This window comes from Oncorhynchus tshawytscha, linkage group LG13, assembly GCF_018296145.1.
Source record: "Oncorhynchus tshawytscha isolate Ot180627B linkage group LG13, Otsh_v2.0, whole genome shotgun sequence".
Classification (NCBI taxonomy): Eukaryota; Metazoa; Chordata; class Actinopteri; order Salmoniformes; family Salmonidae; genus Oncorhynchus; species Oncorhynchus tshawytscha.
In genome coordinates, this window is record NC_056441.1 from 67,428,362 (window position 1) to 67,441,600 (window position 13,239).

The 13,239-nt window shown below is 44.3% G+C and overlaps 1 protein-coding gene across 3 annotated transcripts in view; it reads left to right on the top strand.

Annotated features, from left to right (window-relative positions):
* The window catches only part of cadm1b (cell adhesion molecule 1b), a 155,631-nt gene that overhangs the window by 96,093 nt on the left and 46,299 nt on the right, over positions 1-13,239 (top strand). For 2 of the 3 annotated variants that reach the window (XM_024442947.2, XM_024442949.2), the window contains exon 2: positions 9,251-9,271. The exons of the other annotated variant lie outside the window; for it this stretch is intronic. In XM_024442947.2, the coding sequence (XP_024298715.2) occupies positions 9,251-9,271 (21 nt within the window). The remainder of the gene's footprint in view (positions 1-9,250; positions 9,272-13,239) is intronic. 3 annotated transcript variants of the gene reach the window in all.

The following is a 13,239-nucleotide window of genomic DNA, read 5'->3' on the forward strand; positions in this document are numbered from 1 at the left end:
TAAGATGATTGATAGTCATTTGTTTTGCCCTTTTAATACAACATAAACTATTTGACCATTCATCAAAGGAGGAATTTCCAGGGTGTCTCTACAAAGCTCACTAAAAATAATACATTTTCTTGATGCCACGAGCCAGCTAAGCGCTAATATGAAATATTCATGTGGGTCCAGAGTAAATCATATGGCCATTGGCACACAGTTAGAGAGCGCTCTGTGTGGAGGGGAGGAAATGTCAGGCTGTGAAGTCCTATATTAGCCTGCCATTGTGAATTTACTATAGTTGCCATTTGGCTCAGTCACTTCAAATAGATCTCTGTTTTAATCAATACACTCTGTAAAACACTGGTGCACATTGCAGTATCTGCCTAATCCTAGAGTTAGTCCCTACTAGCAGTCTTTCCCATACATATACTGTACATGCCACATGATGTTAAGATTTTTTTATTCTACGTTGGAGTGCTGTCAGTCACAATTGTCTTCCTCTTTTCACTGCTGACACTATGCGTCTGCTGCCACATGCTATCGCTTTTGTGTTAGATTGCAATGTGCCTATTGTATGAACGTGTAGGTGTTTGACTTGATATGTACCATTACGTGAACCAGTTATTTTATTCGCTGTAGTGTATTTGCATTGGTCATTGGGTTTACGACACAAGACATACGTTTTTATCTGTATGCCTAGCTATTCAGGTGTAGGATCTTAATTAAATCACCCTTTTGCAGGAGAACTTCCCTGCAATGAAAGACATGTAAAAGGTGTAGTGTATTTGAGATTTAAAAAGGTTTCTGAAGTTTGTAATTTCCACTGAAATTTCAGTCTTGATTTTTTACCTCAAGAAAAATGCACCCCTACAAAAAATGTCCATGAATTATAATCCACATAATACTTCACATTTCCTGTTGCTGCAGGATTATTTTCCTGATGTAGCAAACTGTCTCAAATTAAGATCCTACATCTTTATACATACATTGTACAATATGTTATACTGTGTTATAATGTGTTATCAGTAGTTACAGCAACACCAGACAGGAAACCTGAGTATTGCATCAGCTGATATTGCACCAATTAGATTCACTCTACCTTAATATTGCGGTGTATTTAGTCAACCAGGTGTTGCACCTTCATTCCCTGATGGCTGCCACATGCACGCTATGCGCGGGTGTTCTTGGTGACATGTTATTGCTGTAGCATGCATTACATGTCATGTATGTCTGTTTTCTGCTTCCCCACCACCCACCCCAGCCTCCACAGTTTGGAGTGTGATTTTGCTTCGGTCAGGGGGATTGGTATAACATACCTTGCTCACTGTCTGTTACTATAGTTATCTTGTCATTATGCATGCTCTGGCAGTGAGCTATCCCAAAGGAGCAGAGCCTGACGCCAAGAGTATCGTATTGCATATATTGTAATCTTTTCTAATAAATGGTTAAACAAATATGTGGCTTTTCCTGTCGGTACCACTGTAAAAGGACAGTGTGCAGAATAGATCCATTTACTCAAATAGAGAGGGCAAATTCAACGGTGTACATTGTGAATCATTTGGAGCCGGGGAGGGAGACAGCCTTGCATTGGCAGCCATTTATAATCGTATTCATTTTCACACAACCACACACACACATATTTCCCTCCAATCTCTGACTAATGGAGCCTGGGTTGGAGATGGTTCCATCAAGGTACACGGCCTCAGTTTACCTCCTTCACACACACACACACATACACACACACACACACATACACACACACACATACACACACCTGATTGATAGCTGTGATTTGACTGTGAAAAAGGCATAGGAAATTGAAAAATGGAGGAAGAAGATTGGAAACAGTGTGCTCATTATAAACTCGCAGAAGAAACAAAAGGCCTTCTCTCCTCTTTTTTATTTTCTTTAGCTCCACACACATTGACAGCAGGTGTGTGTGACAGGTGTCTGATTGAGGCACACAAAATAAATGACACCTGAAAATAAATGGATGTATTTAGCGGTCCTGGATGCAGTTAGAGCTGTGGGCTGATGGATGTGATTATGAGAGTATGAGCACCGGGGCCAGGCACCGACAGAATGGGCACAGGTGCAACACAGAGAGAGAGGGAGAGGGAGAGGGGGGAGCAGCAGACATGTTATTGTGGGGATAAATAATCATCCATACATAGAATTAATGATATGCCATAACCAAGGTCACCAGAAATGCCCACCGATGGAGATTGTATTTAATGTACTGTATCTGTCTCTTTGTAATACAGATCCTCAATTTCATAGCATGCTCAGTGGTTAAGCTCACAACAGCTAACTGGATTTGTCATTATGTCATAACGAGGGAATTTTTAGATAACAGTTAGATAGCACATTTTGTCACGTTGTCTCAAAACTCAAATCTCACGGCTCATAGCCATACTCCATCACAATGCACATTTGTTGAGTTATCAAATAGTAATACCCTGTGTGATGGCTTTGTGTTTTCCATAATTGAGGTGAGGGAGTGTCTTGCCTGAGGTCCCAGTGGTTTAATATTCTGTGAGAGATTCCAGACAGTGAGTGGTGGTGTAGCAGCTGCCTCCTGACCCATCTCCAGCCCCTCTTACCCCCTCTGACCCCTGTCTCCTTGCTGGACAGGCTGTGGAGATGACAGGCCTGTCAGAGGCTTCTACTGATGTCCTAATTACCCCCCGACACACAATCACAAACACATGCATGTACACAAATGAACCCACACAAGCATATGCACGCGTACATGTACATACAAACACATGCATACACACAGAGACACATGCACGCAAGCACACACACACACACATACACACACATCCCAATCTGTCCCGTCAAGCATCAGCACAGTGCTTGTATGCCCCTTGCATGGCACCACATTAGATAAAGGGGAACAATGTCGCCATAACGAAAAGAAAATAACATTTCAAAATGTATGTAAAACATCACAGCTATATTGAAAAAGATATGGCACATGGAAACCAAACGAGGGTGTTCTATGGTGATAGGTGGGATGGTCTGAGAGTGTCTGATGGGTGGGATTAAAGAGCTGAGGTCTATGGTGATAGGTGGGATGGTCTGAGAGTGGCTGAGGGGTGGGATTAAAGAGCTGAGGTCTATGGTGATAGGTGGGATGGTCTGAGAGTGGCTGAGGGGTGGGATTAAAGAGCTGAGGTCTATGGTGATAGGTGGCATGGGCTGAGAGTGGCTGAGGGGTGGGATTAAAGAGCTGAGGTCTATGGCGATAGGTGGGATGGGCTGAGGGTGGCTGAGGGGTGGGATTAAAGAGCTGAGGTCTATGGTGATAGGTGAGATGGGCTGAGAGTGGCTGAGGGGTGGGATTAAAGAGCTGAGGTCTATGGTGATAGGTGGGATGGGCTGAGAGTGGCTGAGGGGTGGGATTAAAGAGCTGAGGTCTATGGTGATAGGTGAGATGGGCTGAGAGTGGCTGAGGGGTGGGATTAAAGAGCTGAGGTCTATGGCGATAGGTGGGATGGGCTGAGGGTGGCTGAGGGGTGGGATTAAAGAGCTGAGGTCTATGGTGATAGGTGAGATGGGCTGAGGGTGGCTGAGGGGTGGGATTAAAGAGCTGAGGTCTATGGCGATAGGTGGGATGGGCTGAGAGTGGCTGAGGGGTGGGATTAAAGAGCTGAGGTCTATGGTGATAGGTGGGATGGGCTGAGAGTGGCTGAGGGGTGGGATTAAAGAGTTTATGTTCGGTAATGTATTATTGTTACTGTATGTTATTGCTGTATATAAAAGTACCATGTATGTCAAATGTGTATGTAAAATGTATGTATATGTAGCAGAAAAGCTGTAAAAACAAAAAAAAGATATGTGTCCTCCCCGAAGATAAAAATAAAATAAAAATAGAAAAGAGGCAGTTATTACACCTGTATAAGACTCTTTCTAAGCTTTGATTTTTTTAAAAACTGCATGTGAGTACAATGCAATCAGAGGCGAGCACTGAGTCAGAGCTTTGTGTGCTCTCCAGCGGCATTAACACTAACGCTCCTGCTGCCTCGCCTCCACCTGAGACCGGGTTGAAAAGAAGCAGGGCTCTGTGTGATCGCTCCCTCTGGAGCCAGATGGAAGACAGGGCTTTAGCTGAACAGACATGGTGAATAAGATGTGTGTGTCTCACAGCCGGGGGGTTAAGCATTCACTATGATCTGTTTCTCTATAAAGCCCTGTGGTGTGTGGATGCAAACATTGCGTATTGTAACGGCAGCCTTGAAGTCAGTGCTTACCCAACCATTCGCGCCAACCATTCGTGCCAACCATTCGCGCCAACCATTCGTGCCAACCATTCGTGCTAGCATAACACAATGCAGAATCATGCTTATACTGATATTGGTTGTTTTTTCAAGATCTTTGGATCATTTCAAATCTATTTTGGATGACTGTGCGAGGCTGAGGTGTCACTGTAGTTGGATAATGGCTTTGGTTCCTTCTCCTTGTTGGATTGTTTTCTTGGGGGGGAAAATGGTGTTCTGTGGTCATTTATATTTTGCTATGTCAAACACCAGAGTGACTTTGAAGTGTCATGGTGACATAGCGATAGTTTGTTGCTTTGTTGGTTTCTACGTTCATTTTTTATTAATAAAGGAGCCCCCTATTCTGTACAGATATACAGTACAGGCCTGTACAACATGCAGAGAAAGCTTTGTATGTGTGACATGTTTTAGAGTGAGAGATGGCAGCTGGCGGGGCTGCTAGGCATCCAGTCGGAGGCGTGTATCTCTAACACAACCACAACCTGAGACAGGCAATGGCAGAGTTCTCTTTCAGCTTCTATATTTTCTGTTATTTCTGCTCTCAGAATGAAGACATTAATTTTGTGTTACAGAGAGGAGTTGAAGTTCTGATTGAAGAGCTTATTAACACGTATTGCTTTCAGACAAACATGATACAATATTCAGATCCTCACATACTTTAGCTTCCTTACCAACTAGCCCTTGAATACCAGAAACTCACACTGTGAACTCACCATGGGAGAATACTGTTCAATCCCTCTGAATTGTTAGTTAGTTATCTGTGAATTTGTTAGTTAGTAATCTCTAACATGCCAGGCTTCAACTGTGTGTGTGTGTGTGTGTGTGTGTGTGTGTGTGTGTGTGTGTGTGTGTGTGTGTGTGTGTGTGTGTGTGTGTGTGTGTGTGTGTGTGTGTGTGCACACATCTGCTGGCACGTGCACGTGTGTGTGTATGTGTGTGTGTGTGTGTGTACGTGCGTGCAAACATGTGTGTGTGTGCATGCATACGTGTGTGTGTGTGTGTGCTTATGTGCTTGTGCTCAGGGGTTTGCTAAAGGCCCATATTAATATTCAGAGCATGAAATCAGGCATATCCAGTGAGAGGTTGTCACGGCTGAGCTCCAGTGTCTTTTTGTATGTTCCATGAATAAGGTGCAGTTAAACCTCCTCTGGCCATCGGGAAACTGTTTATGTGGGGATACATACATAATCCCCTTTGACTGCAGTATGACGGAACAGCCTGTAGATGTGTTCCTGGTAAGCTGACTTGATTAACATGTTACTGTCTGCCATGGAGACGAATTAGCCTGAGCAGTCCCTGTGGTGCTATAGGTAAGTGTTTTCACAGATATTCCACAGGCAACCAGATACCTGCATTAAGCCATATCTGACAAAACGGTGGGAGTACAGAGCAGCTCTCTCTGTTGAGCTGTAGCTGCTCTTGACACCTCCCTCTAAAGCGCTCTGCTGCAGGCAACTATACAGATAGCTGGGGTGTCACATTTTGTCCAGTGTTTGCACAGTGGACTACACTGAGTGTACAAAACATTAAGAACATCTTCCTCATATTGAGTTGCACACCCCACTTTTGCCCTCAGAACAGCCTCAATTCATCAGGGCATGGACTCTATAAGGTGTCGAAAGCGTTCCACAGGGATGCTGGCTCATGTTGACTCCAATGCTTCCCGCAGTTGTATCAAGTTGGCTGTATGTCCTTTGGATGGTGGACCATTCTTGATACAGATTGGAAACTGCAGCGTTGTAGTTCTTGACACAAACCGGTGCGCCTGGTACCTGCTACCATAAACTGTTCAAAAGCACCTAAATATTTCTCTTGCCCCTTCACCCTCTGAATGGCACACATACACAATCCATGTCTCAATTGTCTCAAGGCTTAAAAAATATTTTTTACCTGTCTCCTCCCCTTCATCTACACTGATTGCAGGGATCATAGATTTCACCTGGATTTACCTGGTCAGTCTATGTCATGGAAAGAGCAGGTGTCAATGTTTTGTACACTCAGTGTATATTATGGTATTTGACTTGAGTCTGAGACAAATATTAAATGAACTCAGCAGGAGTGTGAGTGATTACTACAGTAATGGCTTTCAAATCCCAGGTTTAATGTACAGTATTAAAATTGTTTCTAGCTGTTTATTTGTAGAACGTCCACCCCTAGAAGTAAACACAGGAGCGTGTGAGCATTTGTTGTGGTTAGACACTGGCTAGGACACCAATCCTAGAGGTCACAGAAGGTATCTGGACAGTGTTAAGACTTCTGAGAAAAGGTCTTAAACCATCTAATGGCTTGCTGTTTGGAAAATGATGACCACAGCAGCCAATCTGTGTTCCTTGGGTCTACTCAGCAGGTACAGGCTTTCCATCAAATGTATTTTAAGAAAAAGGTCTGCATCCCTCCACCCAACCTTTTAATTAAATGAAAGGGACACACAGTGGGACACACACTCACTCACACACACACACACACACTCACTCACTCACACACACACACACACACACACACACACACACACACACACACACACACACACACACACACACACACTAGAGGAGAGGACACTGCCTGGGCCGCACAGCACCCCAGCATCCTTCTCCTGCTGTCACCACACATGCGGTGTGAACACACACACTGATAACATGCGATAAGCTGCTGATCATGGCTGGAAATAAGAAGGAAAAATGTTTCCTCAAAGGAGGCCCATACATTTAATGACACCATGCCAGCATAGAGAGGGTGAGTTACCTTTCCCCAACTGCTATTACCCAGCAGCCTGGAAAGAGAGGTTGCTCTCCTCCACACTCACAGAGAGAGACCGTCTGCAGAGATATCAGTCTAGCTCACAGAGTGTACTGCAGCTCTGTGGATTCACCCAGATGACAGTCCGCTGTACACTGCTAGTATTGTCTAAAAGCATGAACATATTATCTAATGATCAGATAGTTTGTAGATTCTACTATCTGTCAGGTAATACACTACAAAGAACACTCGTTGACTGTCATTCTTATTCATACACTGATATATCAGACATTTGCAGATTCTGTCGAAGTACAATAAAATACAGAAGTCTAAGGAATATGGGTTAGGAGAGTAGGAGAGCAGACCCAGACAAGGACAGGCTTTATTTGGAGGACGGTGGGCCTGTCTGGCCTCATCCTCTATGATTGACAGATTACAGTGGAGGCCGCCACTTGCAGGGAATAGCATCACACGCATTTCCCCTGAAATCTGTCTATCAGTGCTGTCTAAGCAGAGCGACAGCCATGACATCTAATCACAGCCTGGCTGGCACCTCATAACTCCTGCCTAATGTGCTCCAGGTACAGGGGAGTACAGGGGAGGGTAGGGGGGTAGCAGGGGCGCGCTGGGGACAAGAGACAAGACCAGCGGCTATTTATAATAGTCCTATCTGTGGCTGTACACTTTTCCCTATTAATACAGTTCTGAACTAGGCTGAGAAAACTGATATATATATATTACATCCTCACTCCTCATACTATAACAGAAATACAGACTTTCTATATGATTTATAATCTGAGAGGTACCTATATTATTATGTGCTGGTATGTGATTTGTCTCCTGTGAGGATTCATACAAGGCTGAGAAAGCATAACAAGGACATGCCTTCCATTCAGGTTAGGTCAAAGATGATAACTCAGGCAAGAAGACTAGTGTGTGCCTGCTTGCTCTTCACGAGGTGGTCCAATTAGATGTTAGCCTGCGTAATAGGCTTACCACTTAGAGCGGTGCTGTGAGTCCAGGATGCCCAGGGTGGTGCCGTAGGGAAAATGCCAGTCTCCCATGACCAGCTGGTGTGAGATGCCAGTCTCGGGCGACTGGCCACTGTTCCAAGCGGGCAAATTCTGGTGTGCCCCAGGGCTCTCAGGGGACCTTCATTCGGCAGAGGCTGCTCCAGCCCTGGGCTGGCTTGAATCTCAAACAGAGAGAGGCTGGGAAAAACAAAGTCCACAGATAGCTAACTATCTACCCCCGAGCTGCTCCATATTAATAGCCCCCAAATTGACTGAAACTTTACAGTGGTTATAAAAAATACGGGGTTGTAAAGCTATACAATCTCAAATACTCAATCACTTTCAGGAAAGTATATTGGAATCTTCGGTATTGGAATTTTCGGTCGACACACTTTTGGGATTTATGCCAGCCTCTAAAATATAAGTGAGGAAGCACTAAAACCAATGGATTATGACTCATCCAAAATGAGATGAGTTTTGACAGAGTTACCTTCTGTGTGAATTATAAATGAATATGGGCCTCTGCTTACAATGTGTCCGTCTTATCATGAATATGGGCCTCTGCTTACAATGTGTCCGTCTTATCGTGAATATGGGCCTCTGCTTACAATGTGTCCGTCTTATCGTGAATATGGGCCTCTGTTTACAATGTGTCCGTCTTATCGTGAATATGGGCCTCTGCTTACAATGTGTCCGTCTTATCGTGAATATGGGCCTCTGCTTACAATGTGTCCATCTTATCATGAATATGGGCCTCTGCTTACAATGTGTCCGTCTTATCATGAATATGGGCCTCTGCTAACAATGTGTCCGTCTTATCGTGAATATGGGCCTCTGCTTACAATGTGTCCGTCTTGTCATGAATATGGGCCTCTGCTTACAATGTGTCCGTCTTATCATGAATATGGGCCTCTGCTTACAATGTGTCCATCTTATCGTGAATATGGGCCTCTGCTTACAATGTGTACGTCTTATCATGAATATGGGCCTCTGCTTACAATGTGTCCGTCTTATCATGAATATGGGCCTCTGCTTACAATGTGTCCGTCTTATCGTGAATATGGGCCTCTGCTTACAATGTGTCCGTCTTATCATGAATATGGGCCTCTGCTTACAATGTGTCCGTCTTATCATGAATATGGGCCTCTGCTTACAATGTGTCCGTCTTATCATGAATATGGGCCTTTGCTTACAATTGTTCTGTCTTCCTTCTTTCCTTCTCTACTGCTGCAACAGGAGCCGCTGAGACCTTGTCAGGTACTTTTGATTTTCCTCTGATGTTCGTCTGACGATGTCTGATGCATTTGCTCCCCCTGCTCTTTATTGATTTGTGTAAAGCATCGAGTTATGTGTTCATGTGCTGTGCAATGTCTACAATCATATGTCAATCTACTGCCAATTTGATTGTACTTGTATAGCACAGCTACAATCGTGTGAATAGAAACCGTTTCAAATAAGACTATGTCAGATGGTGGCAGAGTACATTCTACATTCCCTGTTGTTATTGGCTACTGTCATTATGTTTACTATATGTGCATTATATTGTTGTCTACATGTAGTTTTCTTTTGGTTGACACATGACTAGTATGTACAAAGTGACTCTGGTAGCCTACACTAAACCGAAGGTGAACATTCTGTATTGTGAAAGCCCATGTCTAACACTACTACTACTAGGCTAGAAGCTCCCCTTGTCTCTCTATCACACTTAGGAAGACACATCAAACACAAAGAGCCTCTAACCTGCCAGTACAGTGGAACATGAGATTGAGCAGTCCCCAACATTGATCTGCAGTGAACATGGCACAATCTGCATAAGATAATAGAGTACAGGAGAGATGCTTTTCTCTGTACATCTCTATTCAGACAAAGCCTTGTCAAAGCAGCATCAGACATCTGACATCACATCAGAAACATGATGAAACTTAGTGAGAGATTGTTTTCAGAGATAAAAGAGATTACATTAGAAGGCCTAAAACATTAGAAATCCTGCTACGACGCAGAGAAGCCTTGAAACAGTGAAGGTCTAATAATGTCCAATGATATTATGGCTTTTTACTCACAGATGTCCTTGAAAGAGCTTCCCTTCTTAGAGAGCAGGGCTTAATTACTGAGCTGGAGATGTATGTATCTCAAGGGGCAGAGAATAGGAGCGTGAGAAAGAGAGCCATTTTCAGTCATTCTTAATGCGGTAAGATAGATCCGGTCGGCCGGTCGGCTAGATAGCTAGGTCCGGCCAGCCAGATACACTACATACCAAAAGTATGTGGACACTTGCTCGTTGTACATCTCATTCCTAAATCATGGGAATTTATGGAATTGGTCCCACCGTAGCTGCTAAAAAGCCTCCACTCTTCTGGGAAGGCATACTACTAGATGTTGAAACCTTGCTGCGGGGTCTTGCTTGCATTCAGCCACAAGAGCATTAGTGAGGTCGGGGATTGAGGCTGGGAGATTAGACCTGGCTCACAGTCAGCGTTACAATTCATTCCAAAGGTGTTCGATGGGGTTGAGGCCAGTCAAGTTCTTCCACACCGATCTCAACACACCATTTCTTTATGGACCTCGCTTTGTGCACGGGGACATTGTCATGCTGATACAGGAAAGAGTCTTCCCCCAAACTGTTGCCACAAAGTTGGAAGCACAGAATCATCTGGAATGTCATTGTACTCTGTAGCATTAAGATTTCCCTTCACTGGAACTAAGGGGCCTAGCCTGAACCATGAAAAACAGCCCCAGACCATTATTCCTCCTCCACCAAACCCTACAGTTGGCACTATACATTGTGGCAGATAGCGTTCTCCTAGCATCCCCCAAACCCAGATTAGTCTGTCGGACTGCTAGATGGTGAAGTGTGATTCATCACTCCAGAGAATGCGTTTCCACTGCTCCAGAGTCCAATGGCGGCGAGCTTTACACCACTCCAGCCGATGTTTGGCATTGCACATGGTGATCTTAGGCTTGTGTGCAGCTGGTCGGTCATGGAAACCCATTTCATGAATCTCCCGATGAACAGTTCTTGTGCTGACGTTGCTGCCAAAGACAGTTTGGAACTCAGTAGTGTTGCAACTGAGGGCAGAAGAATTTTACGCGCTACGCGCTTCAGCACTCGGTTGTCCCATTCTGTGCGTTTGTGTGGCCTGTCACTTCGCGGCTGAGTCATTGTTGCTCCTAGAGGTTTCCACTTCACAATAACAGCACTTACAGTTGACCGGGGTAGCTCTAGCGGGGCAGAAATTTAACAAACTGTCTTGTTGGAAAGGTGGCCTCCAATGACGGTGCCACGTTGAAAGTCAATGAGCTTTTCAGTAAGTCCATTATACTGTCAATGTTTGTCTATGGAGATTGCATGGCTTTGTGCTCGATTTTATAAACCTGTTAGCAACGGGGGTGGCTGAAATAGCCAAATACACTCATTTGAAGGGGTGTCCACATACTTCTGTATATATTGTGTAGGTTCGGCCAGATAGTTCTGTTCGGCCGACTGGCCAGATAGCATTCAGCCGGCCAGATATCTAGGTAGTTCCGGCCGGTCAGATAGGTCCGGCCAGCCGGCCAGATAGCTTGGTCCGGCTGGCCAGTGAGATAGGTAGCTCCGCCCAGCCAGATGGCTAATTGCAGAGCCTTCAAAGGTCTATGAACTTAACCTAGCTATCTGGCCGGCCGCACCTAGCTATCTCTGGCTGAAAAGATAGCTTGGTCCGACCGGCCTGTCAGATAAGTAGCTCCGGCTGGATAGCTGGTTCTTCTTTGAAAAGGACAGGGCCGCTCCAGACATCGGTGACTCAGTGGAGAGGAAACAGGGGCCTGGCGCTGTCCTGCTTTCCACTGCCCCTTTCATGTCTTTTGATGAAAAAATTCAAAGAGAGAGAAGTTCAAAGAAAAAAGGAATTTGAATCAAAAGGTGCCTTTTCTTAACATCTGGGAAGGAATGAAGAGAGGAACTTCATTTCTCCCAACTTCTGAAAGTTAGCGTCAGGGTTTCTTCTCGGTGTCTTGCATTATGAGCTGCTTGTTGATGATGCCCATGTCAGACCGCTGATGTAACATCCCAGCTTTGAGTTCACAGACCTTTGAAGGCCCTGTAATTAATTATCTTTCACTGTGTCATTCAGTGTGTTCTGATAGAGGAACAGGAGGGCGGCCATGTGTGGCAATACTGGAGCGTCGCACTCCAAGACAGCTGCTGGAAGGAGTGTGAATTTATCAACCAGTCATCTGCGCCCTGCCTTGTCTCAGCCCACCTCTCTCTCTCTCTCCCGCCACCAGGAATTAATGACTGCCTCTCCTCATTTGTACCCAATCATGACCAGGATGCTGAGGCAATTGAAAATGTTTACTAGAATTGCAAAAAACCCTCCATGTTCCGTAAAGTGGCCTGTTTTCCCTTTGATGGGATTGCTAATCACAGCGCCGTTATTTATGTGTGTTTTGAATTGGAGATGAGCCAGGGATATTGGACAGGACCCAACCCTGCTAAGGGCTGCTGAAACGTTATGGATATTTTCACTAGCAGTCATGTTCCAGAATAACCTAGCTTTGAGGCTCCTTCATGTTGCTGTTTTGACTGCCAGCTATATTACTTTAACAAAACTGAAATCAAAACAGACTTCAAAACATACTGTGGGCTCCTCTGTTGGGGTAGGCCTGCTTACTATACGTATGTCAGAGCTGCCTTTCAGGTTTCAGTCAGACACCCTCAAATGAATTACACACTTCCATATTCCAACATTGGAGCACACTTAATAAACATGAATTTGATTGTGTTATAAGGAGTTAATGATCAACCAAGTATTTTGCTATGGTCTAGTAGTCCACTATACATTCACACTTCAGAGGTAGTTGAAAACAGAGGCTTTTCTAATGATAAAACAGAGGGATTCCTCAAACATCACAGACACTCAATTAAGACAGTTTAAAAACAGCACACTTCAATTAAAACAAGTCTTTCCTTACTATAAGATAACACTCAAATACCTCAAGATACTACCTATTTAGTACAGAATGTACTGTACTCTGCTCAATATCTGCTCAATATCAATGTCCATTTTCAGTCATCACTTGATGAACCAATATCTGTGATGTGGAATGAAATGGAAAGTTCATTGCTACATACAGGTCTGAGGTGTATTTCTCCACAGGAAGTTCATTTCTTGCTGCTCGCTGCATTCTCTCAGCTCATTTGAATCCTGTTAGTTTGGCTGTCTATTCCCATTATCACTATCTGA